The following is a 13,495-nucleotide window of genomic DNA, read 5'->3' on the forward strand; positions in this document are numbered from 1 at the left end:
CTGATATCTATAACTGTGTTTATGAGTAAATCCAACGCCAATGTAGAGCACCGGGACCGGAGCCTTACACTTTTATGGTGTATGCGTACATAAAAGTTTGTGCAATCATTAATTCATGGAGAGCGACACAAATATGTGGCAGTATTACTAGAGAAAAGGAGTAATGCTCGTGTCTTTGAGAGTGGAGCATTTCGGTTGTTGATTTAATTGATAATCCGTGATGAGTGATATTTATATGTGTAATAAATTATTGTAATGTTGACATGGAGTTAACATGTAGACATTAGTTACATTACTAACTCTCTTGGTTGTGGCTGAGAGTGTGATTTAGTTGTAGACATTGTTTTGTGCATAAATATACCTACTGAATTATGTTCATTGATAAGCGTCCAGGTCTGTTAAGAACTCACTAGCTTCAAAGCTAGTGTTGTCTTAAACATATATTTTAAGGCGTTAAGTTGGGGAAGTCATGCTTTGGATTAGAGCTAATCTTTTAATAGATTGCGCCTCGAAGGACCGATTTGATGATATAAATGCACTTGTTTAGACAATATTCGGTGGTAGTGCTTGATACCGTATTTTTTATTGCAAACTCTAGGACTTTTGTTTTAAGGTTTTATCAAGTCTATGTATTTAGATTTGCGCTGTGCACATGAGTTTTTGATACTAACAAGTCACGCCAGCCAAGTGACAGTTAGATTGGGGTGTGACACGGTGCTTGTTGGCAAATTAATGAACCCGTTTTCTAAGTTGAATGTTGCAATTGTTAATTCGTGAAGAGCTATACATGGGGGCAATACCACTTAAGGAAGGGAGTAATGCTCATGTCTTTATGCATGGAACCTTGGGGCTATTGCCACAATTGACAACCTATGATGATTGAGTGACATCATTATATGCGTGTAAAAGAATTGTAATGTTAACGCGGAGATAACATGTAGACATGTTAACTCTCTTGGTTGTGGTTGGGAAGTGTGATCTGGTTGTAGGCACTGTTTCGTGCATAAATACATCTACTGAAATTATGTCTGTGGATAACTGCTTGTGTCTGTTGCAAATTCACTTGCTTTAGGCTAAGGGGTGTGGGGGGCTCTAATGAGGGCTCCAGTGGGGGCTCCAGCCAATAATATTATGACGTGTGGCAGAGAGAGAAACTGGATAAAGGGGGTGTTGGAGCCCCCGTTGGAGCCCCTGGCCCTGGTGTGAAGGGGCTCCAGCAGGGGCTCCAGCGGATTTTTTTTTATTTTTTTATAAATGTATTAAAAAAACGTATTATTAAAAAAACTCATAAATTATTTAAAAAACACACATTTTTTGAAGAGGGGTACGCTAATTGACGAGATGCCGTACGCTAATTGACGGATAGCAGCCGTGCATTTTTGAAGAGGGGTAAAACCGGGGAGACCCCTAGCATCCTCTCTTTGTTGAAAAAAGGGATACCGTGCCTCTAAATCACTTGCTATACGCATGAACAATTGTCTGCTCATTCGGAAACGAGTTCGAAAATCCGACTCCTCATATACCGGTTGAGGGCTAAAATAATGCCTAAACAAAGTATCGTTAGCACCCAATCGATCACGATCACGAGGTGGTGCTCTAACCCTCGGGAGTCGAGATTGATGGGCTTGATTTTGCAAGAGATCGACCACGGTTGCGGTCAAAACTCCCCCTACATGAAGAAGCAAATCATCCTCTTCGGAGGAGTCGGAATCAGACGAGTACGACGACATTACATTAAAAAAAAAATGGGAAGATGGGTTGATTTTGGGTTTTATTTTGAAGTTGTGGTGATTGATATGGGTGAAATGGGGTATTTTATAGATGAAATGGGGTATTATTTAGGTAAAAAATAATTTTTTTTTTTAATTTAAGATGTTCCCAACGGCTATTTTCTCACTTCCCAACGGCTATTTCTCTCTCTTCTCCCGCGACCAGGCTCACGCCTGCCTGGATTTCCGCGCTCGCGCCACGCTCGCGCCCCGGCTCGCGCCCCGGTGGTGTGGGGTTAGCGCCCCGAGGCGCGAACGGAGGGGCTCTCGCGCCCAGGTTAGCGCCCCACACCCCTCAGCCTTATAGCTAACATTGTTTTAAACGTGTATTTCAAGGTGTTAAACTAGGGAAGATAGCTCAGGGATTAGATTTGAACTTTTGATAGATCTTGCCTCGGAGGACCGATTTAATAATATAAATGCACTTATTTAGACAATATACGGTGGTAGTGCTTGAAACCATATGGTTGTATTTTGGAAATTGTAATTCCTTAAGACTATTGTTCAAGTTTTTATCTAGTTCTATGTGTAAATTTCCGATGTCTGAGTTTTTAATATAACAAGTCACACTAAAGCCACATGAAAAAAGCGGCGTGAGTCGCGTGACACAAGTGCTTGTAATTAACTCAAATGCACCGTTCTCCGGTTGAATTTGAAAAAAAAAAAAAAATTTCTATTATAAATCAATGGCATAAACTATATCATGTAACTTTTAAAAAGATAATTAACCAAAAAAAAATTGTTGACGTAAGTCATGATGATAATGCGTTTAATATTCACCAAACCAACTCCGTTTTAAATTTTCGTAATTATCTAGAAGCCTATTCTAATATGATTAGAGTGGTTGAATCGAAGTTGTAAAATACTTTTATGATTCTTATTAGTTTAATGTATTAAAGATTATATATTAAAAAAAAGGTATTAAAGATTAGATAAACGTGGATAAATACCAAATACATTATACCCACTACTTCGTCTTTTTATGAGGCAGGTTGTACAACACTACAACGTATTACGTATACTAAGTACAGGAAATATAAAAACTTTTAAGATAATTATAACTAAAGAATGGCAACTATTGTACCAAACTTGTAATTATTATATTATATTAATTATTAGCTTTCATCCAAGGGGATTGTTTTATATTATTTTCTATAATATTTATATATTTTTTAGATTTTAATTTTATTTATTATAAAAAAATTAATAATATATTTAGTGTTTGATGTTAAAAAGTTTTACAAACAAATGAGATGTTATAACATGTTTTAACTAATATTTGGTTTGGTGAGACCCATGGTCCGCTTAATTTATTTTACAATAAAATTGTTTTCTAATTATAAATAATGACTTTTTTATTTTTTTTTAAATCGGATATTAATTTTAGTATAACCCTATTTTATAAGATAATTTTTTAAAATTTTAATTTAATGAGATATTATAACCCATTTAATCACTATTTGGGTTTGACGAGATCAACACCTGTGAATTCGGGTCAAATGCATGAGAAAACTCTCTTTAAAATAAAACAATATGGTAGCTTGAGAAAATGTAAGAAACAACCTGAGTGTTTTTAAATGTTTCGTTTATATATGTTTAAGTTTAAGATATTTATATAGAAAAAAAGACAATTTTGGTGTCGCAAGGGCCCCCATTAGGCCACTTAGCGGCACCTTAGTGGTCGATGGTATTTTGTTTTTTAGTATTAATTTAGTTTCAGTATCGTAACAAACATAACGTAAATTGATCGAATGTCAGTTTTGTTATTTTTTTTAGTTCAGGTTTCGTAACAAACGTAACGTAAACCGACAGAATTCACGTAGACTCACCACATTTTGTTTTAGTTCCGGTACTGTAACGGAAACCGACCGAAGGCCAAATTTGTTTCTTTTTTTTTTAATTCCGGTACCATAACAAATGTGATATGAACCGACCGAATTTGCGTAGATTTACCACATCAACGCTTTTACCATTGTCCGAGTTTTACCGGCTGACACACGTGACAATAAAAAGCGTTGACTCACCTCGATTTTTATATATTTTTTATATATTTTTTATCTCACCTCGATTTTTATATATTTTTTGTTTTAGTGATGACACCAAAACACATGTAACCAAAATCAACGAATTCACGTTGACTTACCGTCTCACCGCTCATGACTGACAACACTTGGGATTTTATCATCGTTCGGGTTTACCGTTCTGTCTCGGCAAAACGCATTGGGTGAAACACGTGACAATAAAAATAATAATGGTTCTTATAATTTTCTTTAAGTAGTCAATAATCGCCCTTATATGTCCATTGGCAGATTGCGTTTCAAAATTGGACCTCTTGACGAACTTGTTTGAGGCTCGATTTTAGCATGTCTCTTGACGAACTTGTCTAGGGCTTGGCTACAAATTAACTATAAATGCAATGTCAACCCAAAGATTATACACAAGTGCCTGATCTCTACATCACTACATGTGTGCCATTTATTGTTCTAATGGCCAGTCATGGCACCCTATGAAATACATTCTGTTATCATTGTAGATGTACAATTCATGTATATGTGAGTAGATGACCCACAATTTCCTGGCACAAACAAGCATACGATAAAAAGCCTTCACATGTGTGCACATGGAAGAACTTGCACACATTGAAAATCCACTTCTAGTACCGACCTGCCTTTTTGTGATGAATTAACTTCGCTGAATACAGATCAATAAAAAAGTGTGTGAATTTCACCAAACAACAATTTGAAAAATGGTGTTGATTTAAAAAATAAGTTTCTTGGATTTTCAATTGGTAATTACAGATGGAATGCTAGTAATTGGTTATCGGAGCTACCCAATTTCCTTTAGTAGTGTGAATAAACAAACTAGCTAGGATTACATTTTTTAAAGTAAGATGGTTTTTGGATTTTGACCGAAAAATGTTAATCAATCTTCAATATTGAAACTTGACTAGTAATTATAGAAAATATTAGAAGACGTATTGTTCAAGATAGTATTTTCTTCTTCCTTAAAAATGTTATTATAAATCTCCATCACCATCAATACGACACCTACAACTTTCGTCAAAATAATTATCGAAATGTTTTACTAATTCAAAGGTAAAATTAATAAATTATTAATAGTAATGTAGAACCATTTCGTAATTTTTTGCTTTTTTCTTGTTGATGGTCGCTTTTGTCCAGTGGCGAAGCTTGGAACGAGGCACCGGGGGGCCGAGCTCAAAATGTATACAAAATTTCACAAACGAGGGGGGGACGGGCTCAAATTTTCGGCCAAAAAAGACTAAACTTACACTACGTATATTCGGCCGAAAACGGGTAAATTTACATTACTGCGCAAAAAAAGAGGGGGGGCCGGGGCCATCCCGGGCCTTAATGAAGCTTCGCCCTTGCTTTTGTCTGGTTATGAAACTTCGAGAAATTTTCTTCTGTTTTTCTTTCTATATGTTTAAAGATGATTAGGCTATATAAACTAAGTTCATTAACAATGATAATTATTAAATTATCTTGTCAATGACTTATAAAAAGTTGGTTTCATAACTATTATCAATTACAATATATATTCAACTGTTGAATGATTATTTATCCAAATGCTGGAGACCTTGGGGGACATGGATGCGATTGGGTGCAGATTTCATTTGATAGTTAAATACGTATTTGTTGAATAAATATATGAACCTGTTTTTGTCAAGTTTATTGTTCTCTTATATATTATTAATTCTTTAATTTCTTATTGCAATAATTACATTTGGTTTTATACCTACCACTTGCTATATATTATTTCATACAAATAGCTTGAATCTCATCTCTTTGCCATATTCATACACACACACAAAACAACAAAAACCTCAAGTTCTTCATAAATAGATTGATAGGTGTGTAATCGCTATCAACTTAACATGATGTTGATCTATGGATCATGGAGATTGATCACAGCTGCTGTCTTCACCTTTTGTTTCTTACTAGATTTTGGTGCCACCCAATTTGGTATGCACATTCTATTCTTTGTTAAAACCATGCATTGTTTCATTTGTACCTTTATCAAGAAAAGAAATTAATAACTTAACTTTGTGGCTGTTTATATCATATAGCTCCAAACTATACCTTCATGCATGAAGCAACAGAAGCCCCTAGGGTTTCTTTCTTTGACTACATCGTCATCGGAGGAGGCACCGCCGGAATCCCGATCGCCACCACCCTATCCGCCAACTACTCAGTTTTATTACTCGAACGCGGTGGCTCACCTTACGATGATGCCAACGTCACCAATGTAATGAATTTCGGTCGCTACTTCTTTGACACATCTCCAGATTCACCCTCAGTAGAGTTTATAGTTGAAGGTGTTGTGAATGCACTACCTCGTGTCTTGGGTGGTGGCACATCGACTAATGCTGGATTTTACTCTCGTGGTGAAGAACAGTTCAACACCGAGGCCAAACTAACTGATGCAGATTTAATCGAAGATTCTTACCAATGGGTCGAAAATAGTATCGTTTATGATTTGCCTCTGGACAATTGGCAATCGGCATTAAAAGCTGGTCTTTTGGAAGCTGGGGTCACACCGGACAATGGGAATACTTTTGATCACCTCATAGGTACTAAAGAGGGCGGTTCTATTTTCGACCAAAATGGAACGCGACATACGGCTGCTGATCTGCTACAACATGCAAATCCAGATGGGTTGTCTCTTTTCCTACACGCAAATGTTCACAAAGTGTTATTTAGGCATAAAGGTATGCATTAGATGCCTTGATATCTATTAAAATAGCTCGTGGCTAAAATATTATTGTTTGTTGTCTTGTTACATTATTATTATTTACTCATTCTTACTTGTTAACCTTGCATAGTAAGCTCAAAACCAAAGGCTTATGGAGTAGTGTTTGAAGATAGGTTGGGGAAAAAACATGTGGCATATTTGAAAGGCAGAAAGCAAGACGAAATCATTCTTTCTGCCGGAGCTCTTGGAAGCCCACAACTTTTGATGTTAAGTGGCATTGGTCCGAAAGACCAACTTGATGCCCTTAACATCAGAGTTGTTCTTGAACAGCCTTTTGTTGGTCAAGATATGGCAGATAATCCGCTAAATTCACTTTTCATCCCATCTCCAATTGGTGTTTCGCCATCTATAATCCAAGTTGTCGGCATTACTCCATTTGGTAGCTATATCGAGGAAGCTGGTGGCTTTAATTTCATCTTCGCTAATCTTTCGGACTACCAGGGCTTTACATATGAGGTATCATTACTGATTTGAATATATAGAGTAACGAGAACATGTCTTAAAAACTATAATAAAAGAAAAAATCATTCATAGAACTCATGTCAAAGTGGATTTTTTTCACCTATTCTCGCAGAAAGGGGGATTTATATTTGAAAAAGTTAATGGCCCTTTATCAAAGGGTGAGCTGAAGATTGTAACTCGTAATCCATCCGACCTCCCCTCATTAACATTCAACTACTTTAGCGAACCTGAAGACTTAGCCAAATGCGTCAGCGGGCTTGACACCATTCTAAAAGCAGTTGATTCAGAAGCATTTTCAAACTACAAGTTTGCGAATATGACTGACCAAGACATTCTTGATCTTAACATGAAACTGCCCTATAACTTGATTCCACATGGTAATACTAGTATCTCCTTAGAACAACATTGCAAGGATACTGTAAGAACTATATGGCATTATCATGGTGGATGCCTTATCGGGAAGGTAGTTGACGATGACTACAAGGTTATTGGGGTTGATTCTCTTCGTGTCATTGATGGATCGATTTTACTCAACTCTCCTGGGACTAATCCTCAAGCTAGTCTATTGATGCTTGGGAGGTGCGTTATTTCGAAAATTGAAATATATATTATTGTTACATCGTTTGTTTAGTTAACTAACTATTGCGTATTGGCTATTGTTTTCATTTGATGCAGGTACATGGGAGTTACAATACTAGGCCAAAGACTTGCAGGGGAGAAGCCATATGCGGATTGGTGATCTACTTTTGAGTTATTTGGTGTTTCTAGTTATGAGATTGTTTTGCCAGTTTTCATGGCGTATTCTCATTCCTTTGATCAGAATGGTTTTAGATTTCAATAATGTAACATCCTGAAAACATCATGATTAATAAAGTACTATGGAATAGATGTTGATGTTGAAATTTATTGTTGAGAGAATGGGATTATATGGCAAATTAAATTTATTGGGACTAACTTGTGAAATTGCCTTAGTAGAGGGATTACAGATGATACGCTTATAATTTATTATTTTTTTTATTATAAAGTAAGCTCATTGTCTATATATTAAGCTGTGAAAGGAGCAGTACCCTCTACTATCGAAAGTTTTTGAAAGCTATCAACATTATTAATTGAATCAATCAGATGTCGATGTTTAGTACCTAATCGTGTTATTTATAACAAGTATTTGAATGTGGTGTTATGTAAGTACTGCAGCGGGAGAGAAAGTGGACGGGTAGACAGTTTTTTAACCGTGTTATTAGAAGGTACCTGAACGGTATTCAACACTTTCAACCGTTACCAGGTAAACATTTTAGACGTTTGTTAAAAAATGTTAAGACTTATAGAGTAATATAAGTCTATAATACTCCACCAAAACGTCTCCAATAAAGCTCCACTACGGTCGGTCTAATTAGTAATAAGTTGAAAGTGATTTATAATTGATAAATGCTACTTATAGAGTATTTATTAAAGAGAGAAAAAAAACTAATTTTCCAGGGTATTGCAAGCTTGTTCATGGATAACCTTAATTATAAAAATTATTGTCAGCCGTCAGGTATTAACTATGAAAAAAATATTGTTAGGCTGAGGGGTGTGGGGCGCTAACCTGGGCGCGAGAGCCCCTCAGCTCGCGCCTCGGGGCGCTAACCCCACACCACCGGGGCGCGAGCCGGGGCGCGAGCGGGGAGCGAGCGCGGAAATCCAGGCAGGCGTGAGTGTGGTCGCGGGAGAAGAGAGAGAAAAAGCCGGTGGGCCCGCCCAAAAGAGCCGTTGGAGCTCCGATTTTTAAAAAAAAAAACCCTTAAAACCTCTATATAATACCCCAAATTACTCCCATTTCAACCATATCAAAACACAATTTCACCTTACAAACCCTTATATAATATCCCAAACTCCTATATAATACCCAAAAATGTCTGGAAATTGGTACCCAAACCTAGATTCAGATTATATTGACGACGATTTATGGTCGTCACCAGACCAACCGATGTTTTATTCGGGGCCGCAAGAAACATCCGGCTTTCAACCATCCAACATACAACCGTCTCCTAACTTTGTTGTTCCAGAGACACAAGAATCACACGGTGATGCTACGGGAGCAAGAAGACGCGTCCACCGGAAAAAACAACTTGCAACGGACGGGCCGGGACCGGCTTCGACTCCGAGGACGAAACGGAAAACCACTCCGTGGTCATCGGATGAGAAGGAAGCCTTGTGTCGGGCTTGGATAGTCATTTCTGAGGATCGGCGTTGCGGTAATTGTTTTAACGTTTTTAAAAATGATTTTTAATAAAAAAGTTAAATAAAAAAGTTAACTGGAAATCTAATTTAATTATTCATTTTGCAGCCGACTACCAAAAAAGCAAGGTTTTTTGGACAAAGGTTAGGGAGACGTTCTATATGCTCGTTGGGAGTACAGAGCGAAACGCCGATATGATTTCGGGTCGGTGGTCCGAAATCAGAAAATTTGTCGGCTTGTTTCCTAATCTTTTCAACAGGAACGCCGGTCATATGAGACCAAGTGGCAGTGATGATTTGGCGGTTTACAATTTCACTGTCGAAAAGTGGAGGCAGGAGTGTTTGCGGAGGTATGGGACGGTGAAGACGTGGGACGATTTAAAGTTGTGGGGGAGGTTGAACAGGTGTTCCAAGTGGGTTGAGCTTGTGGCGCCGGACCATGATGCGGAAGTAGGGCCGAAACGGACTAAAACTAGTTCGTCTGGAGCGTATAGCACTTCCGCCGGGTCGGATTGCCGCGTTGTATTCAACCTAAACATTGCGGGGGAGGAAACGTCTTCACCGCCGAGGAGGCGGCCATTGGGAAGGGACGCCAAGGGGAAAAAACCGGCTGAGGGGGGAGCCGTAAACATCGTCGATCTTGTTGAATCCCTCAATAAATTCAACAAAACCATGGAGGTGGTCTCTAATGACAAAAAGGAAAAAAGTCGAATGAGAGATTTGGACTTCCTTACAAGAGACTTCAGTAACCTAAATCCGGTCGATCAAATGCTGATGGAAAAGCAAAAGGAACGTATCCGAAAGAGGTTGATCGAAGAAGACCAAGCCGAAGAATAAGAATAATGTTTTTTAGTACTTTAATTTTTATTTTATTTTTAGATATTAATGTGTTTTTTTTTAATGTGTGTTTTTTTTAATAATTTATGAGTTTTTTTAATAATACGTTTTTTGAATATATTTATAAAAAAATAAAAAAAAAATCCGCTGGAGCCCCTGCTGGAGCCCCTCCACACCAGGGCCAGGGGCTCCAACACCCCCTTATCCAGTTTCTCTCTCTGCCACACGTCACAATATTATTGGCTGGAGCCCCCACTCGCGCCCCCGTTAGAGCCCCCCACACCCCTCAGCCTTAGCAGGTGGCCTAGTTATTGGTTTGATGAAATCTGCTTTTCGAAAAAAAGTATTATTTATAAAAATCTATAAAGTACGTAATTGTGAATCTCGAAAGGTCAACTAGTGTTTCTTCAAAGCCTTTAGGTTGGAGGCTTTTGAAACTTAAACCGTGTGTTATTGATTAAGTTTTATTTCAAATTTATCCAATAATATTTCTTGCAGTGCTGACTGCATACTCGTTAAAACAGACTGAACTTGTTATAGTACAAACGAGCAGCAGCTTCAACGAAATATCTGAATTTTTGTTTTTTTTAATATAATAATATAACTAAAAAACTAATTTATCTAATAAAAAAAAACATTAAACATCCTAATAACATAAAAAATTACAAATAAAAAAAATTAAACATCCTAAAAGTATTAAAAAAAACAAATTTAAGAATAAAAATACAAATTTATTCCCGATCTCCGTCGCCTCTCGTTCTTCGCCTTATTTCTTGATCTGCTCTGATTTCCTCAAGAACAAGCGTTTGTTCTTCTTCAAATACTGATCGGCGCATGGGGTTGAGGTTGTTAAAGTCCTTGATAAGAAAGTCTAGATTTCTAAATTTGTCTTTTGAAACTTTCACCCAGGCCGCCGCCTCGATACTAGTCGATATTTTGTGTACATCTTCGACAAATGTCGGATCGACCTCGGTAGTTGTGGTTGATCTTTTTCTCCGGTCCCTTTCGAGTGGTTGACGTAGGACTTGTGGTTGATATTCTTGCCCGGACACGTTTAGGTCAATCCCTACATGAGCATCCGAGCTACTAGATGAGACATATGAATAAGACGAAGTAGTTTTCTTACGCTTTGGCATTGAGCCACCTTCAATTTCCGGTGCAACTAACTCGATCCATTTCGAGCATGACTTGAGTATTTGCCCCAACTCGTCCTCGTCCCACGTTTTTACCGTTTCGTACTTGTTGAACACTTCGGATTTCTACTCGTCGCATGTGAATATGGAGACTTGAATATCATCGCTCCCGCTCGGCCGCATTCGAAGATTGTTTCTGTTATGCAAATATGTAAAAGGTCCGAAATATTTGCGAGTTTTGGACCATCTTTCCGCTATCATATTGTTGGTACAGTTCGTACTTCCTGCCAACTTATAGAACAACTCTTTCACTCCTGCTAAAAATATACGGTGTCTTTGATAGTCCGCTACGATTAAAAAAAAAGATAATTTACAAACATATTTTTAAAATTTTATCCGAAACCATTTTTTTTAAATACCAGCTTTACGATCTTTGGATATTTCAACCTAGGCACGACACAAAGCCTGTTTCTCCTCTTTTTTCCAAGGAATTGTTTTTTTTGAACGAGTTCCTCGGTTGTTTGGCTTGAGGCTCCTGCCCCTCGGTTCTTCTTTTTTTTTTTGGGATCGTTTTCCCCTAGCGACCTGGGTACGAACCTCTTTTGTCTCCGGAACAAAAAGTCGGGAGATGGTGGTGGCATTTGACTCAAGTTTTGTTCCATTTCAGTACCGCTAAATACGACATTGTCGTCTTGACTATACGACATTTCTAGTCGATAACAACTACCTCATGGATCCATACTTTTAAAAAATGTAGATGAGAATATGGAATATATTGTTTTAGAATTAATGTAAAGAGAGTTAAGAGTGTTGGTAGTTTGTTAAAGGTAATTATGGGGGTTTATATGGGATTAAAATTAAAAAAAAATAAAAAAAGCTTTTATATTTTACTCATGCCCAACAGTCATCTCCATACCTCCCCATGCTAACGTTCACTTCAGCCCAAACGAGCATGGTGGCGGTGGCTCACTCGCGGAACCTCGGTGCGGTATGCGCGAGTGAGGCGGCTCGCGGCGGCCACTTGCGAGACAAATAAACTAACCACAATGGACAGTCTTACCATTGAAGGATATTCATTCATAGAAACACTTAGGTAAAGTGTTTTTACACAATTCTATATGTTTGTCTTGGTTCCCGTGAAAAGGTGTGACGAAAGTAAAAACAAAAGTTGTGTATAATAAGTAGGTGACAAGGTAAAAGTTAAATAGGTTAAGGATATTTGTAGGGTTGGAGATGAAATCGAGGCTTTTAAGGATTTATAAGAATATTATGTGACAAATGACATGGCGAATGTACTGTAATACGATGGGTAGCCTCCGCAACCCCTCGGCTTCTCGTCGGTAGTGTAAAAAAATTAACTTAGGTCGGTTTTACGTGTTTTCCCTGAAAAGTAATAATTTTGCCCTTATGCGCGTTAAGCCCAACTAATTTAAAAATTCAACCCAACTAAAGCCCAAACAAAGTTTAAAGCTCAAACCAATAAAACACATTAACCCTTAAAATAATCAAGCTATTTTACACTTAAAAACAAAATTGTCGGTCCTCAATCAATCAAAAAATCCAAGCCAGCACCGTGACCAGGCTGCCCCTTGCTGGTCTACCCTCCTCCTCTCCTTCTTCTCCAATCACCTGACCAGGTGACCTCCACCGCTCCACGCTGTAGCCGAGAAGAGAAGAGGTGGTTCAGTGGTTCGAACCCTCTTTCACGGTTCGATTTATAGCTTCTCAATCTAGATATTCTTCAACTTTTAACTAAAATTATAACTGTTATATAAATTGGTAATTGAAATTATTTATGGGCAATTGAATGATTGATTATGGTTTATTGAAATTGTTAATTGGAACTGGTTATGGATTTAGGGGTTATGTCTAAACTGGAATTGATTAAAGATTTAGGGTTTATGTCTAAATTGGAATTTATTAGGGAATAAGGATTTAGGGTTTGTGTTTAAATTGGAATTGATTATGATTTTATGGTTTAAACTTTGTTTAGGGTACTTGGAAGATGAGTAAACAAAGTCTTACTAGCAATCTCTTTAAATGTCAAAGAAAAGACGATGGTTATATCGGTCCAACACCAAGTTCAAAAATTGTTGATGATATGCAAGAAATGAAGAAAATTATAATAGTGATCTAAATATTCCTTCGACTTCAACCCCTTCAATACGTATAACAATCGATTTGAGTTTTCAGATCCCTCAGATAGACCGCCTATTGCTAGTTAACATCTAATCGAATAGATGACATCATAAGAGCGTATCTTGTTAAAAAGGTTTTTCAACAACGAGGTCATGACTTTAAATG

General features: G+C 37.5%; 1 protein-coding gene across 1 annotated transcript; it reads left to right on the forward strand.

Moving 5' to 3' along the window:
• The first annotated feature begins 5,627 nt into the window (after window positions 1–5,627).
• Window positions 5,628–7,995, forward strand: LOC143614582 (protein HOTHEAD-like). The gene is made up of 5 exons (XM_077087981.1): window positions 5,628–5,752; window positions 5,857–6,498; window positions 6,613–6,998; window positions 7,117–7,583; window positions 7,680–7,995. The coding sequence occupies exons 1-5, from the start codon at window positions 5,665–5,667 to the stop codon at window positions 7,741–7,743; spliced, it is 1,647 nt and encodes a 548-aa protein (XP_076944096.1). The 5' UTR covers window positions 5,628–5,664; the 3' UTR covers window positions 7,744–7,995.
• Window positions 7,996–13,495: the final 5,500 nt, after the last annotated feature.

This window comes from Bidens hawaiensis, unplaced genomic scaffold (assembly GCF_021521415.1).
Source record: "Bidens hawaiensis isolate Kalapana, Puna unplaced genomic scaffold, B.hawaiensis_p1.1 tig00002273_1, whole genome shotgun sequence".
Lineage (NCBI taxonomy): Eukaryota > Viridiplantae > Streptophyta > Magnoliopsida > Asterales > Asteraceae > Bidens > Bidens hawaiensis.

Coding starts and splice junctions, on each gene's coding strand:
- LOC143614582 (XM_077087981.1), top strand. CDS start 5,665: ATGATGTTGATCTATGGATCATGGAGATTGATCACAGCTGCTGTCTTC. Junction 5,753..5,856: donor TTTTGGTGCCACCCAATTTG/GTATGCACATTC, acceptor TATATCATATAG/CTCCAAACTATACCTTCATG. Junction 6,499..6,612: donor AGTGTTATTTAGGCATAAAG/GTATGCATTAGA, acceptor AACCTTGCATAG/TAAGCTCAAAACCAAAGGCT.